At 36.2% G+C, this 26,293-nt stretch overlaps 1 protein-coding gene across 7 annotated transcripts in view; it reads left to right on the top strand.

Annotated features, from left to right (window-relative positions):
- Positions 1-26,293, top strand: part of mctp1a (multiple C2 domains, transmembrane 1a) — a 127,155-nt gene that overhangs the window by 38,364 nt on the left and 62,498 nt on the right. For 5 of the 7 annotated variants that reach the window (XM_043240778.1, XM_043240782.1, XM_043240781.1 and 2 more), the window contains 5 exons: positions 8,565-8,682; positions 22,840-22,982; positions 23,200-23,279; positions 23,506-23,617; positions 25,082-25,120. In XM_043240778.1, coding sequence (XP_043096713.1) covers positions 8,565-8,682; positions 22,840-22,982; positions 23,200-23,279; positions 23,506-23,617; positions 25,082-25,120 — 492 coding nt within the window. The remainder of the gene's footprint in view (positions 1-8,564; positions 8,683-22,839; positions 22,983-23,199; positions 23,280-23,505; positions 23,618-25,081; positions 25,121-26,293) is intronic. The other 2 variants (XM_043240783.1, XM_043240780.1) reach the window with 1 other exon arrangement.

Below are 26,293 nucleotides of genomic sequence, written 5' to 3'. Positions count from 1 at the left end.
GCTTGCATGGGTCTGACAGAAATAGCAGCTGATGGAACAAGCTCGCCGGCCCTGATGGGTTAAGGCTGAGTGGGCTGAGGGTGGATTAGAGCTTCCCGTAGCTCAAAATCCTGGGTAGGCGTTGGAATGGATCTCGCTCCAGTTCTGCATGAAACATTCTCATATGTTCTTGATAATTAGACAAAGAAGTCCTTGCAGAGTACTGGAGCTTTGACACATTTTCCTTTAACATCTCCAGCCTGGTTTGTTGTGGCTGTTGATGTATTATACTGTATATACAGTATATGACATGTTGTTTTGCAGCATATGCCGGTGCATGAATTTAAGTGACGGTTGCTTGGGTAGATATCCAGTCAAGGGTGTTTGTGGTAATAATATTTAACAAGCACACACTGATCTGCCGCAGTACTAAAATCACTGACAGGTAAAGTGAATAACATTGATTATTCAGTTACAATGGCACCTGTTAAGGAAAGGGATATATTAGAAAGCAAGTGAACAGTCGTTTTTTTGAATTTCATATGTTGGAAGCTGGGAAATTGGGCATGCGAAAAGATCTGAGTGACGAGGGCCACATAGTGATGGCTACATAACTGAGTCAGTGCGTCTTCAAAACGGCAAGTCTTGTGGGTGTTCCTGGTGTGCAGTGGTTTGTACCTGCCAAAAGTGGTCCAAGGAAGGACAGACGCTGAACCAGTGCCAGGGTCATGGGTGCCCAAAGCTTAGTGTTGCACTAGCCCATCTGGTCCAGTCACACAGAAAAGCTGCCTTAGCTTAAATTGCTAAAAACCTAATGGAAAAGGGTAAGTCAGCAGAGGCAGTGTTATGCTCTGGGACCTCTCCAACCCTGCTCCTGGAATTCAGCTCAAGCCCCAATGAAATACACTTATGTTAGCTAATCTTCTGGGTTACTTGATGATTGGAGTGTTGAAGCAGCTTTGGAACTGAAGTCTGCAGAAAGGTGGCTCTCTAGAGCAGGGATGGAGACCTCTGCTTTGGGCCATGTTCTCTTGGGAAACCTTGGGCCTTCGCATTCATTTTCACATGTGCCACCTAGACTAAATTTTGTTCCAAACATGCGCACAGCTTCATGTAAATGGTGTTTCCTGATGGCAGTTATCTCTTTAGGCAGGATAAGCACCTTGTTCAGTAATGATTTGAAGAACAAGACAAAGACAAGGTGTTGACTTGGCCACCAAATTTCCCAGATCTCAATCTGATTGAGCAACTATGGGGTGTGATAGACCCACAAACCTGATCCCTAGAGGTCTTACCTTGAATCTTACAGGACGTCTTGGTGCCATGTTCAGAGGTCTTGTGGAGACCATGCCTTGGAATAATAATTTAATATGGTCTTTAATATGAGAGTGACTATAATATAACAGCCCACTGCAGCTAAAGAACTTCCTTCATTATAATGTTCATAAGCTTAACAGCAGGCTCAAAACGCCAATTGGCTGTGGACTAGTGCAGTTCAGCACATGGGATGATTTGAGAAAATAAGCAAAAGAAACTAATTCTTCGTACTCTTTAATCTGCTATTTTGCATTTATTATGTTACAGTGGCAAAAGCAGGTCAGTTACAATTTTAGCCTTGCTTTCATACTTATGTAATTTTGCAAAAGCTTAATAAAGTCATCCAGCCAAGAGCAATGCTTTTTAAGTCTTATTAATTGTTAAAATGTCATTTTTCTTAATTATGACTATATAGCTATATGTGAAAGAATGTAGAAAGTTCTTTGAGTTTGTTTTTGCTTCACTCATATGTAAAGTGGCACATATTCTATTTAGACTTCATTAGCTCCAATAAATATTTGGTGAATAATTGGAAAAGATCATTTAAACAGTTTAAGAATTAGCATGCACTAAAATGCACCAGCCTATCGTGGGCATATTATATTAGAAGTTTTCAGCGGACATAGATAATATATATCATTGGCTCAGCTTATATGCTTATATTGTAGATTTTGCCATTGACCTGGTTTTGAAAGCTGAATAGTATTTATAAATATTGATGCTTTAGTGATATACAAATAATTATGGTTGAAAATAATGTTTTTCAGGATTTCTTCAAATATGCTGCTTTATGTTAAAAATGTGTTGCAGTACACAACTTTAGAGATGTACCTTAAATGCACTTTTTTACAAAACTATTATTCTTGCACTCTCTTTTGTTGCTTTTTTGTTCTTGACTAACACGTTTGACTTTTTTAGCTGAACTTATACTGCACTACACAGTAATGGTTTTGTTGCAGTCTATTATCGGTTTACTTACTGCCAATAAGCAGATGTGATTTCAGAGCCTGTGGCTGGATGAAAATACCTGCTGCTAAATGGATGGGTCATTCACCGGATGTGTGTGGAAGTATGCGTTTGTGTGTGTGTGTGTGTGTGGACGGAGTTATCCTGCAAATGATAAATGACTCCTTTCCCCGTGCTGTAAAAGTGCGAAACAAATACAGTGGCTTTCAGTGTGATGGAGAGTGAAGCTTCAAAATGAAACCATAAATGTGAATAATGTAGTTCATAAACTAGGGTGCATTGGAAGAGTTCTGAAAGCTGTCTGGTTTCAGCGATGTTTAGATTGATCTACAGAGGCTTTCTCAGCAAGCCTTTGCTTATCTGATGCTTTTCTTTTTACCATGGTAACTTGTCAATTTCTCAACTTTATTGCCCAAGAAATATACAGTACTTTATGAGCATATGTTACACATTCTCATATAGAAACTCATCAATATCAAAATGCTTGAACAACGCTAAAATGCCAATCTTGTGCCATACTTAAATTTTTTTATTTCTGCCGTTTTTCAAAAAGGCTAAACTTTTGGGGTTTAAGTATTTTTTATATTATTGTATACTGGTTATACCTTTATATAGGTAATAGCTATAAATCCACAAAAAAGTGGTTTAACCCACTTACAGTAAGTGTTTTGTGTCATTTACAAGTTTTCAAAGGCTTTGACTGAATCCTGAGGTGTGATATTTTGCCCTAGCATGTGATTTTTTTAAATTTGAACTTTTAATTCATTATTATGAGGCATAACGGAAAGCCTTACTTGTATATTCATGAACGTAGTGATGAATGAAATCTCAGTGACAGATAAGTCTCACCAGCTCTTAGAATCCATTAACCGAGGAGACATCGCATTGCTTTGAGACTTTATCTATCCCTGTAAAGTGAAAAGAAGATTGCAAGGCATTCAAGGGAGCACTTGGAGTCACTTTGTACGTGGCACAGTTATTTGGTCCTAGAACTCAGTTATAGTTTCAAATAGGTGTACATACACATATGCTTTATAAAACTGGAAGCGGATTGGTTTAAATCCTATTCATGGAGTTTACGCAATAACTCCACCTGGCGATTCCTTTGCTTTCTAGGAAGGATTTTTCTGTTTTCCGCATGAATGTTTAATAACGCCAGTCTTTTTACAGAGGAATTGCATACATTATTTATGCCAACGTTTTGTGATGTAATCCTGCCGAGGGAATCCTCTACAGTGAAAGTACTAGAGTAAAACACTTGATAATAACTCATGAGTGAACACTGAACTCTGATTATTCACCTACAGTACATTTCACTGAAATTATACATTTACTTTTTACATTTTAATGAAGATGACATGCCTACACAGAACGGTCTGGAAAAATGTGGTTGCTGCTTGTGATTGAATATAATAGAAGACTTGACAGATCATGTAGCCTTTAGGTTGTACTATTGATTTAATACTAATGGCCAGTAGGTGTAAAACTCAATTGATTTTAGGTCTTTGTAGCTGGTTTTATATGCTTTGAGCAGTTATAAAGGATCATGGGTCAGTTATATGAGGAATCCAGGCATTACTTGAAACCTATGCTCAGTGGGGCAAGTTTTTTGAGCATGTTACATAATATTGGATAGTATTATACCTTGATATACTGCGAATGCCATCAAATGTAAGGTTTATGTGTTTGAATTGTATAGAAAATTACTAAAATATGCTAAAATATTGATAAATATTGCTAAAATGTTGCTAAAATATGATACGTGTATAAACCTAGTTATTGTGTATTTAAAACACACTGTGTTTCATACAATTGTCACACGTATTTTCATTAAGTTTCAGTTTAATGGATTTTTAGTTTTTATTCTTTATTTTCCATGTTACTTTGTTAGATTTTCCCATCACAACAATGCGATTCACAGATGTTTATCAATTTTTCCCAAAAGGAAAGTGTATATTGTTGTTTTATAGTTTAATATCCGAATAGTCTCACGAAAGAAATTTACTTTCATATGATATTCATTTTACTGTAGAACATATGAAGAGATATTTAATAAGATTTTCACGCTGCTGCTTTCCATGCATGTGAATGAAAGTGAATGAAGACCAATGCCCGTTGACTAAAATGTAATTTTTATTTTTATTTGTATATTTTAAAGTCTATTCACACAAAGTTATCGTATGGCTTCAGAAAACTGTGGAACAAGCCGATAGCATGTCTGGTTTGGAGCTTGACAGCTGCGGTCATCACTCATTTTCCCTGAATGCATGCTTTTCATTTTGCGTTCTGTAGAGGAAATGACGTTATTCGGGTTTGGGACAAAATAACCGTGAGTAAATGCTGACAGAATTTTAATTTTGGGTGAACTATCCTGCTGTGGCTCTGTACACCTCCACTAGCATGACCTACATCTGAACCGCTCTCGGCTAACCTTTAAAAAAAAAAAAGACGCCAATGCAAATGCAATTTATCTCTTGCCACCTGCAGTGTGTGGAAATAAACAAATCTGTCCTCCGTAGCCAAATAAGAGCACATCTATTATTTCATGCTGCTCCACCTATACACAACCCACCGTATGTCTCCAGATAACAATGAGATGATCCACCATGCAATGGAAAATACCTCTGTGAAGATGGACCATGATTTCACATATTTCACATCAATCATCAGTGTTATTAAACTTTTACCAGTTAACCATTGAAACATGGTTGTGAGAGAGCTATTACAATGACATTTGTAAACTGAGCTGGCAGTCTCATATAAACAGCAGAGATCGGGCATGCTGGGGTGATGACTTAATCTCACTTTGGATGTGTTTAGTTTACTACTCCATTCTTATAGACTGAATATGTCTAATAGGACATGACAATTGAAAAGAGCTGCTTCTTTTATTGTTTTATCATTTCTAAAGTTGTGTATTATTTTTAACAGGAAAGTAAAGAAATGACAGTTGCAAGAAAGATACATCAACAGACAAAACAACCCCCTTAAAAAAAAAATAAAAAAAAAATCTATTTAACCTACCAATTAATAATAATGATAATAATAAATTGCATAATGCAGAATAAATGCTTTTTAGATTTCCTTATATAAGTTAATGTAACATATAAAATAATGTTAAATTATCAGATCAGTTGATATTTTCAATAACTCTGTCTAACAAATTGTAATTATTTGGGGGAAAAAAACAAACAAACAAACAAATAAATAAATGAAGTTGAGTTTTTTTTATGTCACATAGCAAAGAAATGTCAAAGATAAATCTAAGAAATTAAAGTATTGATTCTAAATGTAAATTTATTACCACAGATACAGTTGTACATTCAGCTATATTTCCTAAAAATGTATTTTTTGACTTTTCCATCATACTGTAATAACACTTCTGACCTCTCCCTTACCCGAGCCATCTGTCCAGTGAAACGATGTCCATGTACCTGTGGAGTGGAATATCCTACATCCTGGTCATTATAAGCTCTTTACTGTATGTAAGCTCCAGAGGCTGAAACTTCATCACCGTCATCACTTATTCATAAGAGACGCTTATTATGCAAAGCTCTGATCAGTTCCGCTAAATGCTTTTTGACCCTGGAGAGACATAAGCGAAAGGTAAGAGAAGCAGCTGTTGTTTACCTTTATGGATCATCATACTATTTAGTAAATGTTTATATTGTAGCTTCTCGTGCTAATATTGACTCTATGAGCAATGTATTTTGTGCACATAACAAATAGGTCCAAGATGAATCAAGTTACCTTCTCTCAAACTGCAACATTAGTCTATTAATCGTGATACCGTATGGTTTTAGAGTGTGAACACACACCTACATGTAGATTTCATAGATATTGTTTCAGTGCGTTTTGCCAGGTCATTCTAAAATAAGAAAAAAACGCTCATTAGCTCTTGCAAATGGGCACAGCTGTGTCGTCTGATATTTACATTTAGCAAAGAGGATTATGTTCATATATATTTTAGAAAAGGAAAAGAATATAGTTGTATATCAATAGCAGCACATTTGAATGCATTTACTGCAGAAAGTTGCTTAAAGCAGATTAATAAGTTGATATATGTATTTTGATTTAGAGGATTCAGTCCGTTGTGATTTATAAGGACAATAGTATCATCCAAAGGTTAAACTCCATTCATGAGTGTGTGTCTCCGATAAAAATGCACTCAGCAGAAACCCACAAGTGTGTCAGCTAATAATAAAGACTGACCTTAGGAATAAGTGAGCTAAATGTTGTGAGCTGAAGGTATGCCAGTGCCTACATTGCATCTATCAAAGGACTAAATAATCTAGGACTCAGTTGTGTTTGAACCAGGAAAACATATTTAAAATGTTAAATGTGAAATTAATAAAGCATATTTAAAATTCTGGACTGTATGGAGACACAATAAACAGGAAATGCACTTAATATTTCATATTTGTTTGTGTGGTTTTTAAAATAAAAAAGAGATCACACAATCCTGAAACATGCAGATTTAATTATCAGGGGAAATCAGTCTGCTTTGAAATTTTCGTACTTTCATACTTCATACATAATTTCAGTGATTTCATGGTTTCAGCAAAGTAACACAATAACATTATGTGACTTTGAAACTCATTTAAGCACACATTAATTTGCATAATACTGGATAATAAATGACTCATTTACCATATCACCCAGTCATGTTCTGCTTTATAACATTACATAAATAATTTAAAAAAGTGTTGGGCTCTTTCATTGCCTAGTGCATAATAATAGAGTGTGACTCCAATTTTTTTATTGAGACCTCCTTCGTTCAAACTTTTAATGACACTCCCTGTTTGTCTCATATCCCTAATGCTCCTGAAGCCAACTATGCCTAGACGCTAGAAATCTGCCATAATGAGCAAATTGAAACTGAAATGAAATCTTCAAACAATAACAAGGACCTGAGGGCACAATTACTCCTCAAACTTCTTGTCATTCTTTAAGACTCGGTGACAAACAGTGTTTGTTGAGTCACAGTAGTGTCGGGGTGCTATTTTACTCAAGATGAACTCTTTGTTATGAAGCAGAAAGAAAGAAAAAAATGAATTAATTCCTCTTCGCAGCGGGTACATTATTGTTTTTGTTTCTCATTTGATTACCACGTTATGATAAGTTTGTGCACACTTTATTTCACCAAATGTTCCTGAATCAAAACGTTGATTAACATGTTAATTAAATTAAATTTAAACTGGAAAAACTAACAACAAAACGTCGTAGTTACATTGTAGTTTAATTTAGTGTTTCATATTGTGAACGCTTGTGTGCGTGTGTGTGTGTGTGTGTGTGTGTGCGCTGGTGTTTAGAAGAGCAAGTGTGTGTGGGTGTGCATGATTTAAGAATTACTGCCAAGTCACCATAAACTTTCCCCAAGGTCCTAAGAGGTTATAAAGCAATAAAGTCATTTGCTACTGTGCACCATCATCTTCTTGAGTCACGCAAACATGATTAGCATACACCGCACCGTACGCTAAATTGCATATTTCTTATTACAAGAAACTGGTGACAGCGCTTTAATGGAAATTTGCAGAGTTATTGTTGTTTTAATATAAAGGTGCAGATTTCATATGCCTCTGCTCTGATGCGGTGCAGGGTATGTAGTGAAGACGGATAGAGGCAGAGTCTCAGCGGCAAATACTGGAAACTGAGGAGATTTAGATAATGAGAAGTTCTTGATGAGTAATAAACTAGCTCCGTGTTTAATAAGGAAACAAAACTGTGCAAATCAAACAGCTGCTAATGGTTAGCCCCACAGTCTTCAGGAAATTAGCATACTGTCTTCTGTTGCAGTTTAATCGGGATTTAATGTTTTTCTTTGATACTTTGTCAAGGTCTGATGACTTGCTCAGAGGCAGAGTAACTGTTAAATAGTCTTATTACAATAACACTGGGAGATTATTTACATTTCCGGACCTTCACAGAACTATAGCCTGAAGTTTCTCCGAAGGGAAGACAAGTGAGGACTGTGGCTCTTTTGAAGATGTGAGGTCTGGATTTGGGATGGTAGAGGCAGAACGATTATGTAACTGTAAGGGCAGAGTGAAATGCAAAAGTCCTTTCTTCTCTCTGCTGCTGTATCTTACAGTCAAGAGAAGGGAGCCTTGAAGAAGAGCTATTTCTGTTCTGTTGAGCTGCGCTGTATTGGTGGGAGAAGCTGATGTACCAACACTTCATGTTCTAAATCTTCATAACATCAAGCTTTAAACTGGGAATAGATTTCCTGAAGTATGTGCATGAGATCTTGACAGTTTATACAGACCTGTCTGACCATCTTACTGTTTCCTCTCCTCCTGTAGGGCATCAATATTGTGGAGCCAAGTAATGAAGAACTTCTTGCCCCGTCAAAGCCAGGAATGTATCAGCTGGACATTGTGTTAAAGAAGGGCAATAATCTGGCCATCAGGGACAGGGGAGGTATGTGCCCTTTTGCCACATTTATGTAACTTTTTTTTTCCTGTGTGACCTGAATTTTCAACATTTTGTAGGTTTTGTTGAGCTCCTTTTGTGTTGCAGCATTCTGCCACCCATCATGCACTATTAAAAATCTGCCCATAACGTGACACTAAAATGAACTCATTTAATTGAACTAAGTTACTAATTCATTTGCAGGTTCGCCAGAAGTCAGTTAGGGTTAGGTTAGCCTAACTAGGTCCAGCCCAACTCTGCACAGACACTTGAACAGTGCACATTTTTCTAGATAAACATTAGATTGAGCGTCTATATATAGTTCTAATACTTACATAATTCAGATGATACTCAATATTATAGGTCGATGAATGATATGCAAGCGTTGGGAGGTCGTGTCTGATGTACTGTATTACCAGCCGTTAACAATCTGAGAGACTTTGTATGTGGAGACTTAATTTTGTTCAACCAAGACTCTTCTGGTCGACTAACAGTTATTTGACTGTTAGGGGGCAACCCTAATGAAAATTGCCCTGATGTGCTATTATTTGCTTGTCCTTGTGTCGTTCAAAACCTATATAAATGACTTTCTTATGTTAAACATCAAAGATGTTTTGAAGAACGTCGGGAGCCAGAGTAGACAGTGTTGATTTTCGGAGAAAAATCGTAGTAAAATGTTTCTGGATTAAAGGACAGTTTGAATCTCTAGCGCCCCCTTTTTGTTATAGCATGAACATTTTCTAAATCCGAGAGACAATTTGCAGTCTACATTCCTGCCCATTACTCCAGACCTGCTGCGGTGTCATGTGAGAGGGCGGGCATTAGGGCTTTTGAATGGCAGAGGGACAGGCGAGAGCAGTAATGGTCTCATTAGGGGCTGATGGATGGTGCAGCAGATCTGTTCATACGCCCTCTGTCTCTCTGTCTTCTTGACTCACCCAAATAGACACACACGCTAAAATAATGAGCGAAGACCTCGGCAGCTCACCTGCCCTCGAGACTCCAGATTCCGCTCTGTGTGAGTCATACAGTCAGTCACGCGCTCCCTTGAGAGAAATCCTGAGTAATCCTTGAGAAGGAAAAAAAAAACTTCTCACGCTTTCCTCCACCTAAAACAAGAATACACAGCTGAGACTCGAATTATTCATCCACGTATTGTTTGAAATTTGAATAGCTATAATTATGCTTTGCATACATTTCGCATGTTTTACTTTCAAACCCAGGCCTTTCTCTGTTTCATTTGGATTCTGCATTGACTTGCATAAATTAGCATTCCAATGTTTATCATAATTGAGCACCGAAGCAGCTCTCTCTACAAGTCGGTGACCACTGCTGCTTTCCATTTGCGCTAGTTTAATTAAACTGGATGTGCTTTACTGGAGGATTTCCACGCGCTCTGCGGTATTTGCAGTTCTCAGCTCAGCCGTGGTGCCACAGAAAGGCATGGTTAGATTTAGGTCTCCCTTGTTTATAATAATAATCACCATAAATAATTTCATTCTTTTCTCATACATACATTTTTACAGATAATACAGATAATGTGACATGGTGACCCTGAACGATCATAGTAATTCTCGTTTTATTTTTGTTGATTGCATACAAACCACAGCTCAAAACACAATTTGTTCAGAACAGACACAGATACTTTCTATTGGTTTCTATTCCATTCATTTTAGATGTTGAATCTGTTCTTCGTACTGTAGATTAATTTCCTTGATAAATGTGCCTCATGTAAATAAGATTTCTTGTCAAAGTATATAATGATTCTCATTGGCGAAATACCAATCGCGTTTTATTATTTATTGGAGTTAACAAAGGAAAAGGATAACACAATATGTTTAATATTAGTTCATGTGCAGTAAACTAACATAATAAAAAAGGGAAAATGGTTAACAGATGAATGCATTCTGTAAAAATAATTTTATCTAACAAACAAAATAACAAATGAGACCTTATTGTAAAGTGTTACTTAGTAAATCATATTTTACATTTTAGTAAATATTTAGGTATTAGCAGTATATTTTCTGGATATTTTGAATATCCAGAAAAGGCTGCATTTATTAGTAATATTGCAAAATATCATTGTAATTTAAAAGAACTTCTTTGTGTTTTAATATATTTTTAAAAGCAATTTATTCCTGTGATAGCAAAGCTGAAATTTCAGCAGTCTTAACTCAATTACTCATCATTCAAACAAATGTGCTCCTTGATATTTGTTTTCCAGGATTTTTTGATAATTAATTAGTTCAAAAAAGTTTAATTCGTAATGTAAAACCTGAATGCACTTCCGATTTTAAACAACTGTCGATGGAGAAATACACTGTTTATGCCCAGATACTGTAGTTACACAGTCTATAAGTAGCACTTATATATTCCTCTCATTTCACCATCAGAAAAGAAACAGATAAGCTCTGAGAACAGCATGTGTGAAGACTAACTGTGGCAGCAGTGATGAATGACAGTATTGAGTCTGTTCTTACTTTGCTGTGTGTTCTGCTGGTTTTAACCTTGAGGGATGGAAGATTTGGTGTGTTTTGTGTGGATGGTGTGGACAGCTTGGCAGAAACTGATCCAGGATTATAACATCAGGCATGTTGTTATGTTTCGTTGTTTCCTGTTGTCTTGCTCTGGCATTGAAATCCGTCTGTCAGCATCTGTTAATGATCTGACGTGTGTGTTTGGAGGAAGTGAAAAAACATGCACAGCCCCTCTGGTGGACATTTTTGCAGTCTGGCAGCTCCGTTATGGCAAAATTATAATTATAACGTATGAGTCTACTCAAAAAATGACCACTCCTGCCGAGTATATTGGTGCTGGTGTTGCAGAATGTGCCGTGGACTTCGAGAGTTGCAATTACGATGCTGGATTTCTCTTGTTTTTGCAATATTACTCATACTGTGTTGAGCTAATGAGGGACATGGGTTGTTTTAATGAAACCACACATTCACACTGCTTCCTCTACTATTATCGCTCATTATACTGCAGCATTTCGTGACTTAACATTTGCATTTGTCTCTTGGCAGTTCGCCTCCCTAAAAACACAAGCTTACTCACACGCATTGAAATCGCTGCATATATCGGCCTGTTTACACCTAGTCACTTCAAGCATTGTCTCTGTTTGAATAGCTGTCTGATCATGAAAAGACCAGGTGTAATGCTCGCCCAAACACTTTCAAGAATGATTTCAAGCCATTGGCTGAAACCACTACGGGGTCTGAGATGCATTTTAGATGAAACTGGACAAGTGTAAATCTATCTGACAAATTTTAAATTTTATAACAAATGCGCGAGAGCGTGTTATAGGCTATATGACGTGTCATAGCCAGATGTGACAGCGCTAATGTAACACGCTGAGTATCTCTGCAGAAAGCCTACATGCAAACTGCCACAGACACTCAAAACACAATCATATTCATTAAACATAGTGAGACTATTATATTACTAGTGCCGAAGCTGCTCTCTCGCCCTCCTGCTGTGGTCTTTGATCTTTAGATGATTATGGATAAAACGCAGAGCGTATCTGTTGCTTTTTATCAGAAATGGTGAACTCCGCCAAACTGTTTTTAGTTTTTTGGTTTTAATAAGCTTTTTTAATGTGATGAAAGAAAATGAACCTACTGGAATTCTCATGTCATCCCAAACCTAAACCCCCCTCCCACACACACACACACACACACACACACACACACACAAGACTTTTTTTAAGGAAATGAAATGCTCACAACAGAAACATGAGTTGACCAGGTGCTGTCAAGCTGCATAGAAGAACAAAAAACATTAAAGCATTAAAGCATTAAAAAATAGTCCATACAGCTTATTTGAGTTTCTAAAAGTCTGTGCGTGGAACAGATTTCCCCCCTGATTTTTTTTAATCATTATTTGCTTAAAATCTTCTCCTTCAACCATAGCCCAAATGATTTGGAAATGCAATGTGGCATGCTTGACATTAGTGACACTACCAGTGAATGCCATTAGTTGTCACATTTGTCCTATAACCACCAGTTTTAAATATGAGTTGTTTGTGAAAAATGAGAGCTACAGAATATATATTTGGTAAAATATTTATTTATATTTTTAAAACAAAGAACACTGTACATTGGCCAAAAAAACTGTTATGTTATTTCTATTTCGAATACGCAATTTGTTTTAAACGTTCTGCTTATTAAAATGTACCGTGGGTTGCACAGAAATACTAAACAGTGACTTTTTTATATTTATTTAACTGCAAATCAGCATTTTAGAATGATTTGTGAAGGATCAGATGACACTGGGGACTGGAGTAATGATGCTAAAAATCTAGCTTCGTCATTGCAGAAATAAATTATATTTTAATATTTAAATTAGTTATTATAAATTGTTATAACATTTCATTTTTAACAAAACTGTTTAAACATAAAAAACCTCACAGACCTGAGACGTTTGATTGTGTATTTGTACATTTAGCCTAGTGTTGTCAAGTATTTCTGCTATTAGATCTGCATTAAAGCTTGGGAACTTACTCTGCATTCATAGCTGCATGCTGTGCTATAACTGCCTTCACACACTCACACAAACATACACACTTGAGCAAGGGATCATCAGACCGAATAACAGTAGAAACTGCTGCAGTCATCAATCCAGTGCTGTCGTTGGGCATGCTGGGTAATGGAGTGTGCCAGACATGTGAGGGGAATTGACCACATCGCTCTTCTTTTCCATGTGCTATTGAAAGGCTTCTTTTCATCCGCACTGTCTTAAATATCCAGACGCCTGACAGCCAATCTGAAGCCGGCCTGTGAACCGTCTCATATTTTAGAGAAAGAAAATGGAAAAAGACGTATCTCAGATAAAACCTCAAACTTTTTAATACATTTGAATAGATATGACAGAAAAGTTTCCTTGTATGTGTTCAGAATAATAATGTGCTGCGGACCTCTAATTTAACATGGTTTACTGGAAAACCTGTACACAATTTACTACATGCCTACAGTCATTTGAGTGACAGTTTATTATTAAGATCATTATTATTATTATTATTATTATTATTATTATTATTATTATATATTATATTTTAAAACAAACAAAAACATTTAAGTAATTAATGGGAGATTTAGAGAGACAAATGATAATTATATGCATTTAATGTCAAATACTGAAATATGAAAACCAGAAACTGCATCTAAATCATTATTTTTACAAATATTTTTGAATGAATTATTCAGAGATTTAATTCTGAATGAGTCCTTACATGAGCCATAAAAAGATGCATCAAATATATGTATGATCAAAAACAGACATGCAATTTTTTTATTTTAAAATTTCAATTTAAAAATTCTAATTGAACCTTTTTGTTATATATTTACTTCTAAGTTGTGCAAGCCACCTAGTGGTGTGGATGTAACATCACACTATGCTGTGATTTGTTCCTTCCGCCAAAACTGAATAGATAATAAGGAGGTTGTCAAAATAAATTGATGAATCCATCTGACTTGTCATATGATCTCATTATGCTGGCCCTCATGAGGTGAGTGGCTCCATGTAAAATAAAACTGCAGCGGATTTAGGGCCTCTGTAAATAACATTTATGTTCACGTAAGATTAAAAAGCTTCCCTTGGCTTCATAGTGGGCATAGTGTTGCACACTGTGACCGTGTAATCTGCTGTCAGTCCCTTTTGTTGTTATTTTTTTTATTTTTTCCACAAAGAGGGTATCACTTAAAGGACCTAATGTGTACAGAATGGGTGTAGTGAGTGACAGGGCTGAAAGTCTGTGCCATCACAGGGCCCCAGAGGACCGCTGTTAAGTAGGTCTACTGAAAGAGATGGAGCTGTCTCAGTGCCTGAGTGCAATTTCCAAATTTCCTGCCAATGACAGCAATCAGTCAGAGCTCTGGGAAATCGGATTGAATAATTTAGCTTAATTATGACTCTGTGTGCATTATTCAATGACCTTTTTTTTTAAAACGCTCTTGGCCCGTTGCGATTTTTGGGAGGGTAATTATGAATATGCAACAGAGAGGCCTTTTTCTAATTAGATAATACAGCCTGTGATTGTTTTTCATACAGAAAGAAAATGAATTTTGTCTCACCCCCGCCTGGTCCTAAAAAGCATCCACAGGTGTTTTTTTGCTGGGGTTTTTTTTAGTGAATGGGTGCCATCAGAACGGTAGCCCAGATAGCTGATGCAACACAACAATAAATATTTCTATGCAATAAACTGTCACGTTCTCTGGACTTTGTTATTGTTTTTGTCGTGTGCCATGTGTTCGGTGTGACCTACTTTAGTTAATTGTGTTTATTGTCTTCAGCTGTGTGTGATTAATTTAGTGTTTTACCTGGTGTATTTAAGTCCTGTGGTTTCAGTTCTGTTTGTCCAATCTCGTCTTTATTTGCGTGTGATGTTGTCCTATCTGTCTGCCTGCCTGCATTTATATTGTTTATTTCATCATCGGAGTAGATTAAAACGCTTTATTTTTATTTATACTCGTTGTGTGCTCTCCTGCTTACCACACGCCTGACATAAACAAACCATAAACATTTTCTTAACTTTAAACTGTTGCTTCTGGCAAAAACGAGTCCTCTCTATAATATTGCTTTCTACAGTTAAAAAGTTGTACAGACTTTGATCTAAAAATAATGATAATAAATAAAAATGCAGAGCATATCTGTTGCTTTCAACAGATATGGTGAACTAAATAAAATCTGCATAGCGAAGTTTTTGGAGTTTTCTCAAATATCTCAAGTAATTTTTCAAAATGCCTGCTTATAACTTTACTGGAGTCATACTTTATTGGGGTATCTGTATTTTTACTCAAGTACTTGATTTATGGTCCTCACCTTATTAAAACTGACTAGTTAACACAAGTTCCTTAGTAATTATTTTTTAGTTCTTCAATAATTCCTTATTAGTAATGCAGTAAGTAAGAAACAGTATTCTAAGGAAAATGTGGGTGGTATTTTCCTGTATGTTTTTCTGTTGCTATGGGGTTTCTAGAGTGTGATTGGTTTACCATCATTGATCATCCATTCTGTGTTGTTGAGGTGTGACCTGTGTCACAATGGCCCACTTATTATTTGTTGATACATCAGAGCTTACTGACTGTTGGTGGGTGATTTTAACAAGCACTAGGAGCATATCGGCACACATTGATGCTGGGGGACACAGTAGGTGTGTGGCTCTGTTTTGAGACTGAGAGACTTCGGAGCAGCATTCGTGTTGTGCTTTAAGTTTTACAAAAACTATTGCATCTGTGGGACCTAATGAACTGGATGGATTCTGTGGGCAATCAGATGACTTCCATCAAGATTTCATCAGCGCTTGGTCTCAGAGCTCATGATAGGAAATTACCGCAGGATATTGTATCTCCACCTTAGATTACTCATCATCAGCTAGCCTGAAGAAAATGATATTTTTTTACTACTAAATAGTACGGCCAACATAGCCACAATGTTGATGATGAGCCCCATAAAACAATTCGTAACTGTACCATAATATTTATGGTGCTTAAAGAATGTGCATGTCCGACACCACATGCTTTTAATATGGTACCATGTTAAAAACACAAAACAAAACATGATAGTCATCATACTTTCTAATTAGTGATTATCTTTTACACCTTAATTAACTTGTCTTAATGAAATAATTAACCCAAACCTTTCTAACTGGTTTGGGAAGTAAGCTGCTGTACATCTTTTTTCTTCTTTTGTTTAGTGGCAATTTACATTTGCACTGTACGTCACCTCCTACTGGGCTATTCTGCAATAATTTTTCATTTTATATTTCAATTCAAGAATCATATTGTATGTTTGATGATAAATATGTGTATATATATATATATATATATATATATATATATATATATACAGACGTGGACAAAATTGTTGGTACCCTTTGGTCAATGAAAGAAAAAGTCACAATGGTCACAGAAATAACTGTTATCTGACAAAAGTAATAATAAATAAAAATTCTATAAATGTTAACCAATGAAAGTCAGACATTGTTTTTCAACCATGCTTCAACAGAATTATTTAAAAAAATAAACTCACGAAACAGGCATGGACAAAAATGATGGTACCCCTAGAAAACACTGAAAATAATGTGACCAAAGGGACATGTTAATTCAAGGTGTGTCCACTAATTAGCATCACAGGTGTCTACAACCTTGTAATCACTCGACATGGACCAGAGGAAGCAAAGGAAAGAGTTGTCTCAAGAGATCAGAAAGAAAATTATAGACAAGCATGTTAAAGGTAAAGGCTATAAGACCATCTCCAAGCAACTAGATGTTCCTGTGACTACAGTTGCACATATTATTCAGAAGTTTAAGATCCATGGGACTGTAGCCAACCTCCCTGGACGTGGCCGCAGGAGGAAAATTGATGACAAATCTAAGAGACGGATAATCCGAATGGTAACAAAAGAGCCTAGAAAGACTTCTAAAGAGATTCAAGGTGAACTTCATGCTCAAGGAACATCAGTGTCAGATCGCACCATCCGTCGTTGTTTGAGCCAAAGTGGACTACATGGGAGACGACCAAGGAGGACACCATTGTTGAAAACGAATCATATAAAAAGCAAGACTGGAATATGCCAAACTACATGTTGACAAGCCACAAAGCTTGGGGGAGAATGTCCTGTGGACAGATGAGTTTGTCTCATCTGTCCACAGGACATTCTCCCAGAAGCTTCGAAGTTTTTGCCAAGGCACATCAGCTGTATGTTCACAGACGAAAAAATGAAGCATATCAAGAAAAGAACACTGTCCCTACTGTGAAACATGGAGGAGGCTCTGTTATGTTCTGGGGCTGCTTTGCTGCGTCTGGCACAGGGTGTCTTGAATCTGTGCAGGGTACAATGAAATCTCAAGACTATCAAGGAATTCTAGAGAGAAATGTACTAGCCAGTGTCAGAAAGCTTGGTCTCAGTCGCAGGTCATGGGTCTTGCAACAGGACAATGACCCAAAACACACCGCTAAAAACACCCAAGAATGGCTAAGAGGAAAAAATTGGACTATTGTAAAGTGGCCTTCTATGAGCCCTGACCTCAATCCTATTGAGCATCTTTGGAAGGAGCTGAAACATGCAGTCTGGAAAAGGCACCCTTCAAACCGGACACAACTGGAGCAGTTTGCTCATGAGGAGTGGGCCAAAATACCTGCTGAGAGGTGCAGAAGTCTCATTGACAGTTACAGGAAGCGTTTGATTGCAGTGATTGCCTCAAAAGGTTGCGCAACAAAATATTAAGTTAGGGGTACCATCATTTTTGTCCAGGTCTGTTTCATGAGTTTATTTTTTTTTAATAATTCTGTTGAAGCATGGTTGAAAAACAATGTCTGACTTTCATTGGTTAACATTTATAGAATTTTTATTTATTATTACTTTTGTCAGATAACAGTTATTTCTGTGACCATTGTGACTTTTTCTTTCATTGACCAAAGGGTACCAACAATTTTGTCCACGTCTGTATATATATATATATATATATATATATATATATATATATATATATATATATATATATATATATATATATATATATATATATATATATATATATATATATATATAGCAATCGGCTACAGCCAATAAATAAATACATCGATTTTTTCTTTAATAAATAGAGTAAAAAATGTCTTTCTGTTATGATCATTCATGTTGTTCAGAGAATAGGCTACTTTCAGGCTCTGAAAAATACCTTCGTTTTTGACAAACCAGAGAATGTCACATAACCTGCTTTCTGAAATCCCCCAAGGTTACCAATCATAATATATTCTAAAACAGAGCAAGATACATTTATCAACATCACACTCCCCCTTGGTGGCTACATGGGTTATAAAGTCTTTTTTGCAAGGAAACAGATCTAGAGTAAGATCCTACTTTCTTTGTTGATACTTTTATGACATCTGTTCTGCTCCTGAAATGGCCACAGTTTATAGGCCACTAAAAGGAACCTGACATTTGTCTTTTGGTCTATACTGTATAAAATTACAGCTCAATTGAAGCTGCCAGCCAGGCTTTAGTGCCAGTTTGTCAGCGTGTGTCATCGTTGCTGGCAAAGGCAATTGCACATGTGATGTATTTATGTTGTATGAATGACGTGCATGGCTTGTGTTTGATATTCACGTCAAGTCTTCTTTGATTTTTATTCCTTTATGAAGTATCTTCTTTCAGCTATCTCACATGGCGCACCAACATAATTCAGAGCTGGGGGTCAACATCCATAAACAAAAAAGATTCCTCAAGCCGTTATGTAGAGTCACTCTAACATTGCAGTATTATTTGCTGCATGGAACGTCCTGATTTTGCTGAGCATGATGTGTGCCTAGGTCAACATATTCTGCTGACCCTGGAAAGACATTTTAATCCAAAAATGTAGCCTTGACCATATCCCTACAGAATTACAAGCAGAGGAATGCACACACATGTGCCGTGGTGCTCGTGTCGAAGAGTGGATGTTTGGATATTTTTTCATATTTTTGCTTTAAAAAGTATTCTCAAAGCTTCACAACATTACGTTTGGACCACTGATCTTCACATGAACCATTTTAACCATGTTCTTGTTGCGTTTTTCGACCTTGAACGTGTCAGTTGCTTTACTGACTATGCAGGATCAGAAAGCTCTCGAGTTTCACCAAAAATATCTTAACTTAATTTATTCTGTCATTCACAGAACACTTAATGGCTCATCACTACTAATTAATTTACATGCTTATTATTAATAGCTTGTTTATATAGTTATGATAATATAATTAATTTGAACCAAATCTCTACACAAAAGCCACTAAAGCATACTGTAATTTGTTAGAAATGCATTTTAAAAATAAAATTCATTTGGGTTGTTCCATATTTATTAAAATAAAAAGTGTAGGAAATTACAGGGTGAATCCTAATAGGGGAAACAGCATAAATTAACAAAGGCTAAAACAATGAGTGCGATTTAAGCTGTATTTTAGAGCAGGGTTGGGGTCAAGAAATGATATTAACTGGTTTTGAACTCAGGGCATCGTCATTAGCAAACAAACAATAAAATGATCCATTACTACTGTTCTTTGGTTTCTGGCCAAGAAAGTAGTCTTCAATAGGTCCATAAAAATGCTGCTCAAATTGCAAATATGCATGATTCTAATGTACAAATTGCAGAGGAGGAACCGGTCAGCACACTATAACCCTGCAGCCATACGCAGTACCTCATCCATTCAAACCATCTATTGATTCTTCTGTGAACGGATCTCTCTGAGAACCTCTACGTCCTACTTACTCAAGTGTTGTGGAGGGCAGTTTGAATAATGCGATGGTGAATGTACTGGGGCAAATTCCCCTATTCTGTCCATCTCTCATTGTGGCTGATGAGAAATCATTTCTTACCACAGATTTTACCGGTTTTAGTCACGTTGATGATAAACGTCTTTCATTTCTTATAATCCTGAACACTGTGCTGCAGATGGCTGTCAAGGGCAGAGACGTGGCATTCATCAGAGCCACAGTTTATGTGTCAGCATTTTCCCCCAAAGCTTTTTACCAGCAGGGACGATTTCAGATATATTGTTCGGTGCTGCAAAGAAGGGATATCCCTTCCTCTCTCTTTATTAGAATTATATGTGTTGTTCTGCAATATTCTGTGCATCAAGTTGCGTTAAAAAACCACAAAAACATCTAGTGTTTTTTATTTATTTGTCTTTTTAATTTAAAAATGAAAATAAGGTTTTACGATTTTGAAAAATGAAACTGTATCATTATGCTGTGCGAAATGAAAAATAAATATTTTATACATTCTGAAGATTAATTTGTAATTTGATTTTATGAATCACTGCATAGATGGTCAAGTGTTCTTCAGCTGAGGTTCATGATGCTCTTTGGATCACTACTAAGACATTCTGAACTAAGATATTAACAGAAATATTTCATTTGCGATTTCAATTGTTAACGCTGTATTTCTTACGGTCTGTGGTGTGTTTATGTGGTACAAATGATGTTGAAGCGTGTTTGATATTCACATCAGGTCTTCTTTGAGTTTTATTCCTTTATCCTGAAGTAAAGACTTGAAAATGGACTGTCATCTTTCAGCTATCTCTCATGGTGCACCAACATAATTCACAGCTGGGCGTCAACATCCAGAGGCAAACAGATTGCTTAACCAGAACCATTATCTAGAGTCACTGACTCCTTTTGAATTTGAATGCAGTTTATTGTATTATTTAGATGAATGGCTCAGTGGCTGAATGAACATTAGGAATGGCTTTAGGGGTGAATGAATAGGAAAATAAGATCCCGTCTTGGTTTCAATTCAGTGGTATATAAAGACAGTGAATGAGGATGCCAATTGGTTATTAGATTTAATGCCTGTGGAGATTTGAATCAAGAGGTTTGCTTTGTTTTCATGACTGTTTTTTTTACTTTTTTGGATGCGTGAGGCCAGTGACAGCGCTGAGCGTGCAGCATGATGTGATACAGATTTACAGGAGCATGTTTGATTGCCGTACTAAATGTCTCAGCGCTGATCTAATGACATTACAGAGGCTTCCCTCAGAGACTGATAGATTATGATGGGCACTGAGAGTTACGCACTGCAGAGGTGTTGGATGGGGATTCCCTTTCGGCGAGCTGATGTAACTGAAGCGACTGCATGTGGAGCTGTCGTTTGACACTGCTAACATGCCCACACTAACACTTCAGCCTGGAGATGAGTGTGTTGATATAGATACCTATACTACAAAAGCCTTTAAAGGGACAGTTCACCCAAAAATGAACATGCTGTTCCAAACCTCTTTTCTTTCATCTGTGGAATGTAAAGAGAAAAAAAAAACGGTTTCAGATCCCATTGACTTACATTATTATTTAATTCCAAAAATGACTCAACACACCATTAAAACTTTCATATATGACTTTATACACAATAATCTCATCTGCTGCAGATCAGTACAGTATATTTCAATAATGTGCCACTGATGCGTTAATAATATTGTGCCAAATTTGAACATATGAAATTTGTAAGCTTACGTAAGCTTGAATTTGGTCTTTTTCTACCACAATATAGTAATGTATGGTCACATATGCTCTTTTTTTTGCTGACACTGGATTGCGCATCTCTGCCCAGGAACACTGGGGTTTCTGCAGAGCAGAACGTGAGCTGAATATAAACGTTAAGTAGTCAATTTCCAGTAAAAACAACACTTCATTTAGTCAAAATATTGACATTTCCCCTGGCACAGATGTTTGTATTTGTCAATGTCATAAAATCTAAGCGACCGCTTACAAGAGTTACTGTGGTTTGGCACAGCAGACTGTTTGATTGTCCATCTATTTGTTTTATTCAGTTTGTATTTCAGTTTGTATTCAATGCAAATGCTTACTTGTTAATGAAAAAAAAGCTTGTAAATGTTGCTTCTCCATATTTCATATTTCAGCTAATAAGATCTGCATAGCATGTGTGGTATTTTGCTAGATATTACATTATGCCTAATGCCTCAGAGTACTATAATAGTTCTCGATCCACTGCAGAAAGAGCAGGTCAGGTGACATGAAGGGCTCTGCAGATTTTCCACTGAACACACAGTGACATCTAGTGCTCTCTTTTGGGAACTGTACTACATGCTAATTGAGTCAAATGTGAGGATGTTTTATGAATATTACATTCACACTCATTCAGTGTTATAATATGTTCTGTACAGTAGTTGTTTTCTCTGTATTTTATCGGGGGAATATAATGAGGTCTGTCATGTTGATTAATACTCATTAGGGAATTTGTTTTATGGTTGTATTCAGACTGCCTCGGCTTCACACAGCACACTCATCCTCTCTCTCTCTTTAGTGCGTGAGCTAATAAGGGCTGACAGTTAAAATCACATGACCCAAGTCTCTTTGCCTCTACTCTCATAACCTTTCATACACAGCACAGACAACTAGTCCACGAGAAAGAAAAGACCGTACAACAAAGAGAAAGATAGATAATGAATATGTGCATATTAGCAACAGAATGGGGTTAGATTTGAAGTAATTACCAGAAGTGCTGTGTGGAACTGAGTGAAGAATGCCAATTCTATTCCAATTCATTCATTTTTAAAGGGTTTCCAAAACACTGTTTATTATAAACTGAGGTGGTTTCATTTTGTAGAAGAGACAAACTTTATTTACCAAAGTTTCTCTTGAAAAACAGTTAAATGTATTGTGCACTTTTATTGTAATTACAGGGACTAGTGACCCATATGTGAAGTTTAAGATCGCAGGGAAAGAGGTTTTCCGCAGCAAAACGATTCACAAGAACCTGAACCCAGTATGGGATGAGAAAGTCAGTCTGCTGGTGGAGAGTTTGAGAGAGCCACTCTACGTGAAGGTAAATGATTGTAAATGTAGTCAGAGTGCTTTGTTCCTATCATTAAACTGACTTTTAAAGGCTGCTCAGTAATTAGTGATTACTTAATGCGGTTTAATTTAATGGAACGTGTTTTAACTAATGAAATTGTAAACATTGATTTAACGTTTGCTGGCTTTGTAGTCAGTACATGTGAAATGACATGGCCTTACTCTCAGGTCTTTTCTTTCCTCTGCAGGTCTTCGACTATGACTTTGGACTGCAGGATGACTTCATGGGCTCTGCATATCTTTATTTAGAGTCCCTGGAGCACCAAAGGTCTTCTGACGCTTTGTGACACGTTGACGAATCTGAAACACAATCTCAGTGTCATAATATTAATCAATTTACTTTTACACTGCTGCCCCCTAGTGTTTATATATATGTGTGTGTGTGTGTGTGTGTGTGTACAAATGCAAGAATGCTGGTGTAAGAAATGTAGAACCTTAATGATTAAGCATGGCAGGATTTTGTTAATGCTATACGTGTTCTCTCTCCCTTTTAGGTCCTTGGATGTGACCCTTGACCTCAAGGACCCTCACTATCCCAACCATGACCTGGGTTCACTGGAACTGGCAGTCACACTTATTCCAAAAGAAGGAGACTTCAGGGAAGCAGTGAGTTTTCTTCTTTTTAAGCTGATGTGTCTGAAGAGTGAATATGAACTGGAGGTGTGAGACATGACACCAGTTGTGTGTACAACTGTAGTTTCATACAAATGTATGAAAACTCAACAAACTGAACAATGAACTTTTTATAGCATATATATAATCATGTACATCAGCTCTAAAGAACAAAGAACATTTACACAAATACAACGCTTGCAAATGTATTGGTCAGGAGGTGTGGGAGCTCTGTATTACTTTTTTTTTTTATTTTTTTTTTTTAAATCTAGCTATTTCTTTGATTTACACTTTAAGGGTTTAACAATTTTGAACAGAGGTATATGGTTTCATATGGCTTCCTAAATTATGTCACCCATCTTAATGCAGCGCAGAAGACTCCAAATGCATTTCCAGGGCTGGATGAACCAGTGTCTGACCTGGAAAGGAAATCTACTGTCTAGAGATTATTCTTTGGTTTGGCATGCAGAGGAAAAGGAGTGCCCAATGAATATCCATTACTTAGCTAGAGTCCTAGCAAACACATCCTCAATTGAAGTGTTATGCAACCATACGTCACATATCAAAAAGTAATTATTGCTCAGCATGTACAAAACATTCCTGTTAAATTTAACTAAGCACAAACTTTACGGGCGGTACTTTTACTTTGGAACGCTAACAGGGTAACAAAGAGACTGTGTATATATATATATATATATATATATATATATATATATATATATATATATATATATATATATATATATATATATATGACTATGTGAAAACTTACAGTACATTAGTAACAACAGGCAATAACAAATAGGTAATAAACATTCAAGGTCACCACCTATTGATGTTTATTCTGCCTTGTTACACTGATCAAACTATGCTAATGAGTAAGTATGGAGTAGAAAGCTAGTAATGCTTACTTCATACTGCATACACCATACACCAGGAGCAGTTCTAGACCCTTTTTAGGTGGGCTTCTGCCCCCCTAAGACTATTATCTGAACAAAAAGCCCAGTATTGCTTCCTCAAGAAAGTTTATAATTTTCACAAGTTTTAGTCTTGACAGTATAAACACTAGAAAATGATGAGGGGAGAATGTGATGTTAAAATATTAAGGTATTCTTTCTGGTTCCTACACCAATGAAGTTGAGTATTAATCAATTTTTACTCACTGTACAGTATGATTCAGTCACTTATAACGCCTCTATAGATATGTGTGAGTGTGCCTGTGAATCTTTGTGTTAGTTAACTAACAAAGCTTTCAACGACAACATTTTCTTTCTTTGTGTGTGGTTTAGTGATTTTATTAGCTTACAATGGCTGCCCCCCAACCATAGCTTCCCCGGGCTGCCTCCTTATGACCCCTTGACTCTTCTGAACAGTGTCCAGACAGGATGTCAGGTTCACCTCTAACACCCTGTTAGAGAGGGCAAGGGGTGGCTTTATAACGCTTTGTCTCATTCACAGACCATGCTTATGAGAAGGAGCTGGAAACGATCCAGTAAGGTAATAACAGCATGTCCCACCTGATCCCTGCCTTCTGCAGTTCTCTGCTCAGACTGAAGGGGGCCGTGATCCCCAGCCCTTTACCTTTTTTACCCTCACTTACCTTGTTTTGTATCAGTCGTAAAATCGGCTTTTGCTGACTTTATTTTCTATCTGCTGCAATATACAGGGTAAGAAACATTGCCATCTAGTGTACAAATAAGACCTTTGTCAAGTGCAGGGCACCAATTTGTCCTGCCTTTAAGGCTGAAAATAGCAATCAGTTCAAGATACAAATTCATGGCTGCCAGATTTCGCTTTGTGTATTGCAGCAATTGAACGAGAAAATAAAGCATACTTTGTTCTTGTCATCTTCATATTGCATCGACTGCACGGTGCATGTGCTGCAGTGTTCTGTCAGGAGATTTTACACTTCATTGTTGTAGTTAAACAGGATGTGATCAGAGCAACTTTGTATATGGAAAGCTATGTTTACACAAACTTATTTTCTTAATATGCAAATGATGTAGATTTTTCCTAATTTGAAGCATGATTATTGTGTTGGGTCTGTGCACAATATATATATATATATATATATATATATATATATATATATATATATATATATATATATATATTATATATATATATTTTTTAATTATTAGAACTATTATTATACTATTTAGTAATACTAATTACTATTTATTTAGTATTACTATTATTACGAATACTAACATATTTGTTGCTAATTATTCTTTATCCATCAATCCAAGTGACAACGTTCGTTTCTGAATTTGATATTTTTGTGTAATATATCAGAATTATTATCATTAACTAAAACAGAAACTATAAAAAGTTTTATTGAAAGTATTTTATTGAAATAAGGCTTAAATAAAATAAAATACAAAGATGGCATTAAAAACCTGCCAAGTAATATAAAGTAAAATAAATATAGAAATAAGTTGAAGCACTTAAATTACTACCTGGAAATAAAATTCAACTGAAATAAACAAAAATTGAACCTAACAATATATTAATTATAATAATAAAAAGAAGAATGTAAATATATATAAATATTACATTTTTAAAAGAGTCATTAAAAGAGCAGGTAACATTTATTGATTTATTTTTGTATGTTTTCTTCTTCCATGTGTTGTGAATGGATTGTTTTGTATGAAAGTGGCATGTTGGTCT

The sequence above is a fragment of the Puntigrus tetrazona genome, chromosome 5 (assembly GCF_018831695.1).
Source record: "Puntigrus tetrazona isolate hp1 chromosome 5, ASM1883169v1, whole genome shotgun sequence".
In the NCBI taxonomy this organism is placed as follows: Eukaryota; Metazoa; Chordata; class Actinopteri; order Cypriniformes; family Cyprinidae; genus Puntigrus; species Puntigrus tetrazona.
This window is presented reverse-complemented; position numbering and strand designations above follow the sequence as displayed.